The sequence below is a fragment of the Cuculus canorus genome, chromosome 25, assembly GCF_017976375.1.
Source record: "Cuculus canorus isolate bCucCan1 chromosome 25, bCucCan1.pri, whole genome shotgun sequence".
In the NCBI taxonomy this organism is placed as follows: domain Eukaryota; kingdom Metazoa; phylum Chordata; class Aves; order Cuculiformes; family Cuculidae; genus Cuculus; species Cuculus canorus.
The window spans coordinates 4085520-4097003 of NC_071425.1; the positions used below are offsets into that span (position 1 = coordinate 4085520).

At 62.6% G+C, this 11484-nt stretch overlaps 1 protein-coding gene across 1 annotated transcript; it reads left to right on the forward strand.

Moving 5' to 3' along the window:
• Window positions 1-537: 537 nt before the first annotated feature.
• Window positions 538-10768, forward strand: CNTNAP1 (contactin associated protein 1). Its single transcript, XM_054088682.1, has 24 exons — window positions 538-681; window positions 2279-2380; window positions 2634-2827; window positions 2937-3084; window positions 3288-3491; window positions 3561-3745; window positions 3831-3974; window positions 4316-4577; window positions 4657-4806; window positions 4875-5046; window positions 5137-5243; window positions 5322-5441; window positions 5572-5775; window positions 5867-6023; window positions 6149-6276; window positions 6442-6609; window positions 6684-6902; window positions 6980-7219; window positions 7838-8074; window positions 8717-8844; window positions 8958-9051; window positions 9168-9401; window positions 9501-9548; window positions 9625-10768. Exons 1-24 carry the CDS (start codon window positions 603-605, stop codon window positions 9813-9815), a joined length of 3915 nt encoding a protein of 1304 aa, XP_053944657.1. The 5' UTR covers window positions 538-602; the 3' UTR covers window positions 9816-10768.
• The last annotated feature ends 716 nt before the right edge of the window (window positions 10769-11484 follow it).

Consider the following 11484-nt stretch of genomic DNA (forward strand, 5'->3'; position numbering starts at 1 on the left):
CAGGGGGGTTACGGTGGGTGGGTCACATCTGCCGGGGTGTCACATTGGGAGGAGGGTCATATCTGGGGAGTCACTGGGGGGGGTCACGTCTGTGAGGGGTCACATCTTGGGAGCGACATAACATCGTGTGGGGTCACATCTCAGGGGGTCACATCTGGAAGGTCCTATCTTGAGGGTTGGTGGTGTCACATCTGAGGGGGTCACATCTGCAGGGGACCACACGTATGAGCATCACATCGCGCAGCCTGGTGGGAGCTTGGGACAGGGCTGGGGGCTGCGTGGGAAGTCGTGATGCCCAACGCCCCGCTCAGCCCCACTCGTGTCCACCCCCCTACCCCCCCGCCCTGCCTGTGCCCCCGCTCCGCCCCACACACCCCACTCCGAGCTCACGGTTTGGCTGCAACTCCGGGCAAACACCGGCACCTGGTGCTGGTCCCGGGGTGGGGGAACCGGGGGGAGCCGGGGAGGGGGCCCCGGGGCTCTGCGCTGCTCCCAGCCCGGTTCCCCCACCCCCCCCTCCCCCGTCCCGTGGGCGGAGCCGCCGGTCCCGCTCCGCCGCGCGGCTGCGGCACCGGGAGCGGCGGCGCTCGGGGCGCTCCAGGATGGGCGCTCGCCGCCTCCTCGGGCTCCTGCTCAGCGCCTGCACCGCTCTCCTCAACCTCAGTCCCGGCTGCCTCGCACGTAAGTGGAGCTGCAATCCCCGGGAGAGCCCTCTCCGCACTGCGGAACGCTGCCCGCCGCACCGGCTCCGCACCCCAGCCCCCCACCCCGAGCAGCCCCAGCACCGCCCGGTTCTCCCGGATATCCCCCGTTCTCCATCCCCTGGGCAATCTCTCGGCATCCCGGTGAGCGACGCCTCCAAGGTCACAGCCGGACACGGGCGGACGGGATCCCCCCACGCTTGGACCGAAGCATCCCCACCGCAGCCCCCCCACCCGCAGGAGCCTCCGGGACTCCGGGATGCCCAGGGATGCTCAAAGATGCTCAGGGATGCTCAGGGATTCTCAAAGATGCTCAGGAATTCTCAAGGATGCTCAGGGATGCTCAGAGGTGCCCAGAGATGCTCAGGGATGCTCAGGGATATCCCGGGCCCCCTCCTCGCAGCCCCACATCCGTACCGTCAGGCCAAGTCAGGGCCCCTCTGAGCCCCCTCCCCCGGGACCGGGGATGCCCGGGAACCGTTGGCTGCGGGGATGGAAACGGCAGGTGATGGAGACGGGGGCGATGCAGGCGCGGGATGAGGGAGGCACGGGATGAGGGAGACGGGAGGGGATGCAGGCAGGGGGTGATGCTGGCAGGGGATGCTGGCAGGGATGCAGGCAGGGATGCAAGCAGGAGTGCGGGCTGGGATGCAGGCAGGAATGCGGGCTGGGATGCAGGCAGGGATGCGGGCAGGGGGAGATGCAGGCAAGGGATGTTGGCAGGCGGTGATGCTGGTATGGGATGCAGGCAGGGGGTGATGCAGGCGGGGATGCAGGCAAGGGGTGATGCAGCACGGGCGCAGCGCGGCTGTCCGTGGCCCTGCAGGGAGGGCCGGGGATGCAGCAAACGTCCCTCCGGGGGGACCCTGCGAGGGGCTCGGGACAGCGGCCCCGCCGGAGCCTCCTCCTCAGGTGCCGCGAGGGTCTGGACGGGGGGTCTCGGTGCCCGCGTCAGCGCAGAGGCGGCCGGTGCGGGGCCCGCAGGGGTGTGTCCGCTCCGCTGCAGTGCGGGGAGGGCGAGAGCAGCCGCGCCCCGGGAGGGGGGGGGGGCAGGGGATGCGGGGACCCCGGGATCCCCAGAGCCCACAGGGGCCAAGAGGTCCACAGGGTCCCCAGACCCCACAGGGTCCCCAGAGCCCACAGGGTCTGCAGAACCCCCAGAGCCCATGGGGTCCACAGGGTTCCCAAACCCCCCAGGGTCCCCAGAGCCACCAGTGTCCCCAGATCCCATAGCGTCTGCAGGGTCCCCAGAACCACCAAGGTCCCCAGAGCCCATAGGGTCCCCAGAGCCTGCAGAGGCCACAGAGTTCTCAGAGTCCACGAGGTCCCTAAAGCCCCCAGAACCTGCAGGGTCTCCAGAGCCCACAGTGTCCCTACATCCCCCGGAGTTCCCAGAACCCCCAAAGCCCACATAGTCCCCAGAGTCCATAGGGTCTAAAGGGGTTGCAGGATCCTCAGGGTCCATAGGGTCCCCCGGTTCTCCAGATCCTGCAGAGCCTACAGGGTCGAGCTAGGGGTGCTGCTGTGAGGACACTGCCCAGTTCAGAGCCCCGAGCCTGGCCCCACTCTCCCCGCAGGACCCTGCTATGATGAGCTCGTCTCTTCCCTCTACTCCTCGTCCATTGGTGCCTCCTCCAGATACAACATCTTCTACTCGGCCAGCTTTGCCCGGCTCCACAGTGAGTCCTTCCCTGGACTGGGGTGCAGATGGGTCAGGGAGGCATGGGCAGGGGGTGCCCTTGCCTTGTGTGGCGCTGAGGGGTTCTCAGGTGCCCAGTGCAGTGCCCTTAGCATCCCCAGGAGTGGGGGAGAGCCCTGCAGACCTTCAGCTCCCACCCAGAGCGTTGTGGGGGCTGAGCAAGCAGCCCCTGCTCAGCCCGGAGCTGCTGGGTGCCAGGCTGTGGGGCCAGCTGAGCCATTCCCCCCCCTCAGGCACCAGCGGCTGGTCCCCCGACCCCCGGGACAAGCAGCCCTGGCTCCAGATTGACCTGATGCAAAAGCACCGGATCAACGCGGTGGCCACGCAGGGGACGTTCAACACTTATGACTGGCTGACACGCTACATTGTGCTCTACGGAGATCACCCAACCAGCTGGAAACCCTTCTTCCAGCAGGGCAGCAACTGGGTAGGCTCCGCTGGGGGAGTCCCTGCGGGGGGCGAGGGAGGTGTCCTTTAGCAGGGAGTAGAGACCCCCAGCCCAGAGTGAGGTGTTGATGGTATCCCTTCATCCTCAGACGTTCTTCGGGAACGTGAACGAGAGTGGGGTGGTGCGGCATGACCTGCACTACCCCATCCTTGCGCGCTACATCCGCATCATCCCAGTGGCCTGGAACCCACGTGGAAAGATCGGACTGCGCCTTGGGCTCTATGGCTGCCCTTACCGTGAGTACCTGGTCTGGGGGCTCCAGCAGCCCTTCATCAGGGAGACCCCCTGACTTGGAAAACCCTTTTCCAGGAGGGGTTATGTCCAAGCAGTCTGCAGTCACTAGCTCTGGCATAAACCACAGCAGAAAGGAGCGTTGCCTGTGCCGGGGTCCCTGCTGCTGCGGGCACCGACGTGGCTGGGGCTGTTCTGCTCTCCCTAGGGTCCCACGTGCTCTACTTTGATGGGGACGATGCCATCTCCTACCGCTTCCGGGCCAAGAAGATCAGCACCTTCGAGGATGATATCTCCTTCAACTTCAAGACATTGGAGCAGGAGGGGGTGCTGATGCATGGGGAGGGCTCGCAGGGCGACTACATCACGGTGGAGCTCAAGCAAGCCCAGCTCTTCCTGCACATCAGCTTAGGTGAGTTGGGACCAGGAGGTTGGGGGGACATGGGGACAAGGGGCACCAGCTGAGGCTGCCCCTCCCCAGGCAGCAGCCCGCTGCACGCCAGCGAGGGCCACACGACGGTGGCAGTGGGCAGCCTCCTGGATGACCAGCACTGGCACTCGCTGCACATCGAGCGCCTCGGCCACCACGTCAACCTGACGCTGGATGGGGAAGTCAAGCGCTTCCGCTGCCATGGCACCTTCAACCAACTCGATCTGGACACTGAGGTGGGTGCAGCCGGTGGAGAGTTGCCAAGATCCTGACTTGTGGCGTCCTCTGGTGAAGGGCTGACCTCCTCCCTTTGCCTCCCAGCTCTTCTTTGGTGGGGTGATCGATCAGGACAAACAGCACCTCACCTACCGGCAAAACTTCCGGGGCTGCGTGGAGAACATCATCTTCAACGGGGTCAACATCGCCGACCTGGCCCGGCACCGGAGACCCAACATCCGCTTTGAGGTCCAGGCCCAGGGGGCAGCCCCTTCCCCTGGGGTCCTGTCCCTGCTGGGGGGGGACCTCTTTTCTGTAGGATACCCAAGTCCTCAGCCCTGCTGAGGGGTGACCCCTGCCCTGGGGCCAAGTTTCCCTCCCCCTCGGTGGGGTGACACGAGGTTGGGCAGTGGCTCTGCTCATCCAAGCGGCACCACATTGACCGTATGAGGTCGTCCCTGGCCCGGGGCACCCGCAGGCAATGGGATCGAACAGGGACAGTCAGGGATGGGGTTGTGGGGACTTGGGGGGATGGGGTGTCTCCCTGCCACCAGAGCATCCTCTTCACCACCTCCCATGGTCACCCTCAGGGCAGAGTGGGTCACTACTGCCAGGACCAGCTGACCACCCCCATCACTTTTGCTGGCATCAACAACTATGTGAGGGTGCCAGGCATCCCACGGAGGAATCGCCTTTCCGTCAGCTTCCGATTCCGCTCCTGGGACACTGCTGGGCTCCTGCTCTACACCAGCTTCTCTGACAACCTGGGCTCCCTCGAGGTGGTGCTGAGCGAGGGGCAGATCAATGTCTCTATTGCCCAACCTGGCAAGAAGAAGCTGGAGTTTGCTGCAGGTGGGCTGGGGAGCCGGGACGGGGCTGGGGTCCGGTTGAGCAGCGATGCCTCCCCACGCACCCTCCTCTCCCCGCTTAGGGCATCGCTTGAACGATGGCTTCTGGCACTCGGTGCAGCTGGTGGCGCGGGATGGCTCGGCCGTGGTGACCATCGACGATGACGATGGTGCTGAGTTCCGGGTGGCGCACCCCTTCCAGCTCCGCACTGGCAGCCAGTACTTCTTTGGAGGTGGGCAACAAGACGAGGACTGGGGCCAATGGGTGCCCGAGAGCCGCTCACCCCACTGTGCCTTTCAGGCTGCCCCAAACCGGCCTCGGTCACCGGCTGCCGGTCGAACCAGACGGCCTTCCACGGCTGCCTGCAGATGCTGAACGTGGACATGCAGCCTGTGGACGTGGAGCTGCTGGTGCATCACCGGCAGGCGCAGTACTTCAACGTGTTCTTCAACGTCTGCGGCATCACGGACAGGTACCGGTCAGGACACAGGCGCCGTCTGGCAGCAGGCAGGGGCTGGGGGGGCTGTGCCAGTGCCGGGACAGGAGCCTTCTATGCCCTCAGGTGCACCCCAAACCTGTGCGAGCACGACAGCCGCTGCATCCAGTCCTGGGATGACTTCATGTGCATCTGTGACCTGACGGGCTACAAGGGCGAGACCTGCCACAAATGTGAGCCCAGAGCCTGGCTGGTGGGGAGCAGGATGGGGACCTGTGCCTCCTCCCGCTGAACCCCAGCCCTGTTTCCAGCCCTTTACAAGGAATCATGCGATGCTTACCGAGTCAGCGGGAAAACCTCAGGGAACTACACCATCGACCCGGACGGCAGTGGGCCGCTCAAGCCCTTCACGGTGTACTGTGACATCCGAGGTGGGGGAGGCAGGAGGGAGAGGGAGTCCCTCTGCCTGGTGCCCCCAGGACCAGCCCTGGGGCCAAAGCTGGATGGATGGAGTTGGGGTGTCCATGAGGACCAGCCCTAACATCCCCTCCGCTTCCACAGAGGACCGGGCTTGGACCATCATCCGGCACAACCGGCACTATGCCACACGAGTGACGGGCTCCAGCGTGGATCAGCCCTACCTGGGGGCTGTGGAGTACTGGAACGCCTCTTGGGCAGAGGTCTCAGCCCTGGCAAACGCCTCCGAGTACTGCGAGCAGCGCATTGAGTTCCACTGCTACAACTCCCGCCTGCTCAACACCCCTTGTGAGCACCGGGCGGAGTAGGGCTGTGCTGGGGGGCTGTGCCAGGGGACCGTAGGGTGAAACCACGTTCTCACCCTTCCCTGTGCCCGCAGCTGGGTTGCCCTTCAGCTTCTGGATGGGCCGGCACGACGAGAGGCACTACTATTGGGGGGGTTCACGGCCGGGCATCCAGCGCTGCGCCTGCGGGTTGGAGAAGAACTGCGCTGACCCCAACTACTTCTGCAACTGCGACGCTGACCACGCGCTGTGGTGAGACAACGGGGGCTGCAGGATAGGGCTGTGGGCACACGGGGACACAGGCTTGAGGGGTCTCAGGCTGGGTTGCAGGCTGGCAAAGTCCCTCATAGATCCTACAATGCTTGCACCATTTGCAGGAGGACGGACAAGGGTCTGCTGACCTTCGTGGACCACCTGCCCGTCACCCAAGTTGTGGTTGGAGACACCAACCGAACTGGTTCCGAAGCCCAGTTCCTGCTGGGGCCCCTACGGTGCTATGGAGACCGTGAGTGACCAGACCCACGGTGGCTCCCCTGCCTGCAGAGGACCCATGCCCACAGGGGTCCTGTGCCAATGGGGGTCCCATGTCCATGAGGGCTCATGCCCATGGGGGCGTAATGCCTGTGGAGAGTCCATGCCTATCCCTCACCACCCCTCCTGCTCCCCACAGGCAACACCTGGAACACAGTCTCCTTCAACAGGGGCGCAGCCCTGCTCTTCCCCACTTTCCAGGCCAACCACAGCCTCGACATCTCCTTCTACTTCAAGACCACTGCCCTATCTGGTGTCTTCCTGGAGAATCCCGGCACTCGAAACTACATCCGCGTTGAACTCAACAGTAGGGGCGGGCGAGAGATGTGGGAGCACGGTGGGGTGAGACCCGGGGCTCCTCCTGACACCGTGTCCCTGCAGCCACCAGGGATGTGGTGTTTGCCTACGACATTGGGAACGGGGACGAGAACCTGACGGTACGTTCGGTAATGCCCTGGAACGATGACGAGTGGCACCAGGTGAAGGCTGAGCTCAACGTCAAGCTGGCGCGGCTGCGGGTGGACAAGCTGCCCTGGGTGGTGCGGCAGGCTCCTCCGCAGAGCTTTGTCCACCTGGAATTCGATAGACCCCTCTATGTCGGTGAGAGCCCCCGGCCACGTCCCTGCATCTCCTGGTCCCCGAGTGCTGCAGGGCGCTGAGCCATGGTCCCACCACAGGCGCGGCGGAGCACAAGATGCGCCCGTTCCTGGGGTGCCTGCGGGGGCTGCGGATGAATGGGGTGACGCTCAACCTGGAAGGCAAGGCCAACGAGACGGAGGGCGTGCGGGTCAACTGCACCGGCCACTGCCTGGACCCACCAGTGCCCTGCCAGAACAGCGGGCTCTGCGTCGAGCGCTACAGCCACTACAGCTGCAACTGCAGCATCTCAGCCTTCGAGGGGCCTTTCTGCAACCACGGTGAGCGGTAAAGCCCTTTCCAGGGCAGGGATGGGCAAGAGGAGCCAATGCTCCCATCATCTCATGGGCCTCAACCTGTGCCAGGGCAGGTTCCGATTGGACATTAGGACAAACTTCTTCACTGAAGGGATTCTCAAGCACTATAACAGCTGCCCAGGGAGGTGGCGGAGTCCCCATCGCCAGAGGTGTTTAAAAGACAGGAAGATGAAGTACTTAGGGATATGATTTAGTAGGGGACAGGGGTGGTTGGGCTTGATGATCTCAAAGGTCTTTTCCAACCTGAACTCGTTGCTCTCTACAAGTACCTGAAAGGAGGTTGTGGAGAGGAGGGCGCTGGGCTCTTCTCCCCAGTGACAGGGGACAGGACAAGGGGGAATGGTCTCAAGCTCCACCAGGGGAGGGTCAGACTGGATATCAGGAAAAGATTTTTCACAGCAAGGGTCATGGGCCGCTGGCAGAGGCTGCCCAGGGAGGTGGTGGAGTCACCATCGCTGGAGGGGTTTAAAAGACGGGTAGACGAGGTGCTCAGGGACGTGGGTTAGTGACAGACAGGAATGGTTGGACTCGATGATCCAAGAGGTCTTTTCCAACCCAGTGACTCTATGACTCCTCTTGTAGACATCGGTGGGTACTTTGAGGAGGGAGCCTGGGTGCGGTACAACATCCTGCCCATGTCACTGTATGCTGCCCGCGAGTTCGCCAGCATCGTCAGCAGCCCCTGGCAGCCCCTGCCCGGCTACAACCTCACCAGTGAGGAGGTCAGCTTCAGCTTCAGCACCACCTCGGCACCCGCTGTGCTGCTCTACGTCAGCACCTTTGTCAAGGACTACATGGCCGTGCTCATCAAGGACGATGGTGAGAGCAGGGCTCTTCACCCTATGGCTCACCCAGAGTCTGCGGGGTTTTCCCTGAGCACTGAGGCTGCACACGATGCCTCTCATCATAGAATGGTTTGAGTTGGAAGGGACCTCAAAGCCCATCCAGTCCCACCCCCTGCCATGGGCATGGACACCTCCCACTGGATCCGGTTGCTCCAAGCCCCATCCAACCTGGCCTTGAACCCCTCCAGGGATGGGGCAGCCACCACTGCTCTGGGCAACCTGGGCCAGGGCCTCCCCACCCTCACAGGAAAACATTTCTCCCTAAAATCTCATCTCAATCTCTCCTCTTTCAGCTGAAAACCATTTCCCCTCATCCTATCACTGCCCTCCCTGATCAAAAGCCCCTCCCCAGCTTTCCTGGAGCCCCTTTCAGTCTTGGAAGCTGCTCTAAGATCTCCTTCAAGCCTTCTCTTCTCCAGGCTGAACAACCTCAGCCTGTCCTTGGATGGGAGATGTTCCAGCCCTTGGATCACCTCCTTCGCCTCCTCCAGCCTCACTCTAACAGATCCATATCCTTCCCACACTTTTTCACCCCAATGCCAGTCGCCAGCCCTGCAGAGGGGGTGAGCTCCCCCCGAGAGCCCTGGCACCGCTGACAGCCCCGCTCTGCCCGCAGGGAGCCTGCAGCTGCGTTACCAGCTGGGCACCAGCCCATATGTCTTCGCCCTCACCACCAAACCGGTGACGGACGGGAGGCCCCACCGCGTCAACATCACCCGCCTGCACCGCACGTTGTACACCCAGGTATGGGAGCAGGGTATCCCCTCCGATGGGGGTAGTGGGTCAGGCTGGAGGGGAGCACAGCCAGGGTGGCAGGAGATGGAGGGGCCTCCTGATGCCGTGCGTCTGCCTCCTAGGTGGATTATCTCCCCGTCATGGAGCAGCAGTTCTCCCTCTTTGTGGACAGCAAGCTGGACTCACCCAAAAACCTGTACCTGGGGCGCGTGATGGGTGAGCTTGATCCTACCCTCGGAGACTCCCTCCCACGCTGGAATCCCCAGAGGTGCTGGGGTCCCCTCTGCCCAGCATGGTCCTTGGGGGATGAGCCTTCTTCTGTGCTCCTGCAGAGACTGGTGCGATCGACCCTGAGATCCAGCGTTACAACACGCCCGGCTTCGCAGGCTGCCTCTCGGGTGTGAAGTTCAACACCCTCGTCCCCCTCAAAGCCATCTTCCGCCCCACCGGCGTCGTACGGCCCTACAGCATCCGAGGGGAGCTGGTGGAGTCGAGTTGTGCCTCCATGCTCCCCCTCACCACCATCCTCATCCCACCTGAGATGGACCCCTGGTACATGGGCACAGGTAGGTGCTGTGGTGGGACCCCAGTGGGGAGGAAGCCCTTCCAGCAAGCATCTGGTTGCACCGCTGCAACCCAGCGTCTGCCACCCGCTTTCTCCACAGAGTTCCCCCACGTGCACGATGACGGGTGGATCGCAATCATCATCGGGTGTAAGTGACAGTGTTACCCCTGCATGTCCCCTGGCCCCGTGGCCCCCAACCCCTCACCACCACCTCTCCCTTGCAGTCATCACCTTCCTGCTCCTGCTGCTGGGCGCGCTTCTGGTGCTGCTCTACTTCTACCACCACCGTTACAAAGGTTCTTACCACACCAACGAGCCCAAAGCCATCCAGGACTACGGCAGCGCCGCCAAACCGCTGTCAGCACGCAAGGACCAGAACCTGCCCCAGATCCTGGAGGAGGACAAAGGGGACTAGCACGGCCACGGGGGGTGGGATGGGCTCGCAGCCCCCGCAGCCCTGGGAGCCACCCGGGTACGAGCGAGCGTCGCGGGACCAAAGGGCCGAGAACACCTCAACTGCCAACACCCGCCTCCGAACCAGCCTGGGGTGCACTGACCGCCAGCTCCTCCCCGCTGCCGCCACCGAGACGGCCCCGGAAGGCGGCTGTGACCCACTGAGCCCCAGTCTCGCTTGCCCCAGGCACCCCAGTAGCCTCCGTGCCAGGGTCCAGGCTGCTGCCTCCCACCAGCTGCCAAATTCTACCCTGCCTCCAGCGGGGAACCCCACAACTGGGGCAGCTCACCCTCCCTTCCACACGGGAGCGTGCCGGGAGCTGCTGCCACTGCCCCGTTAGCGATGCCCGCGCGTAGATTGCCCGCTGCTTTGCTCGCTTAGCCAAAGTCCATGCAATACCCAGCCCTGGGGCACAGCCTGGGGCACGCCGAGCAATACCCTACCCGTGCCGGCGACGGCTGCCGCGCATGATGCCACTGCACTTTGCCAAGATGCTGCTTTCACACAATCAGGTACGAAATCCTTTCTACCATTGGTTTTGGTTTGTTTGGGTTTTTTTTGTTGTTGTTGCTGGATATTCTATTACCACTCGGATTTTTTTATTCAATCGGTTTGTATAAAAAACCAAACGGAAGCTCCTGCCAGGTGTTTACGTTCCGCGTGTCGTGGTACGTGGTCTGTAGTTTGCTACTTCTCTGTACGAAGTGTCGGTCCTGCAGATTACCTCCAGCCCAGGGAAAGCTCCTGTTCACTCGCTGTATTGTGGTACGACGACGTTACAGAAATGCATTTATCTACCCAAAGGCCTAGCTCCACTGGGCACTTTATTTTTAAAAAGCCTGTTTTTGTTGAATGAGATGTGGATACTCCAATAAAGGCAGAACGACAGCGTTTGACGCTCCCAAGCCCTCACCTCAGAGCAGGGGCAGCTCTCTGCCTCTACCACAGCTCAACCTGCACCCAAGTTTGCAGCGCTACAGACTGGAAGAGTGGCTGCAGGAAGAGTGGCTGGAGAGCTGCACAGAGGAGAAGGACCTGGGGGTAATGGTTGACAGCGACTGACCATGAGCCAGCAGTGTGCCCAGGGGGCCAAGAAGGCCAACGGCATCTTGGCTTGGATCAGACATGGGGTCACCAGCAGGGCCAGGGAGGGGATTCTCCCTCTGTACTCGGCACTGGTGAGACCACACCTCGAATACTGTGTTCAGTTCTGGGCCCCTCACCACAAGAAGGATGTTGAGGCTCTGGAGTGTGTCCAGAGAAGAGCAACGAAGCTGGTGAGGGGCTGGAGAACAAGGGTTACGAGGAGCGGCTGAGAGAGCTGGGGGTGTTCAGCCTGGAGAAGAGGAGGCTGAGGGGAGACCTTATTGCTCTCTACAACTGCCTGAAAGGAGGTTGTGGAGAGGAGGGAGCTGGGCTCTTCTCCCAAGGGACAGAGGACAGGACAAGAGGGAATGGCCTCAAGCTGCACCAGGGGAGGTTCAGGTTGGATATCAGAAAAAAATTCTTCACGGAAAGAGTCATGGGGCACTGGAACAGCTGCCCAGGGAGGGGGTGGAGTCACCTTCCCTGGAGGTGTTTAAGGAACGGGTGGATGAAGTGCTGAGGGACATGGTTTAGGGAGTGTTAG

Coding starts and splice junctions, on each gene's coding strand:
- CNTNAP1 (XM_054088682.1), top strand. CDS start 603: ATGGGCGCTCGCCGCCTCCTCGGGCTCCTGCTCAGCGCCTGCACCGCT. Junction 6,610..6,683: donor CATCCGCGTTGAACTCAACA/GTAGGGGCGGGC, acceptor GTGTCCCTGCAG/CCACCAGGGATGTGGTGTTT. Junction 7,220..7,837: donor GGGGCCTTTCTGCAACCACG/GTGAGCGGTAAA, acceptor CTCCTCTTGTAG/ACATCGGTGGGTACTTTGAG.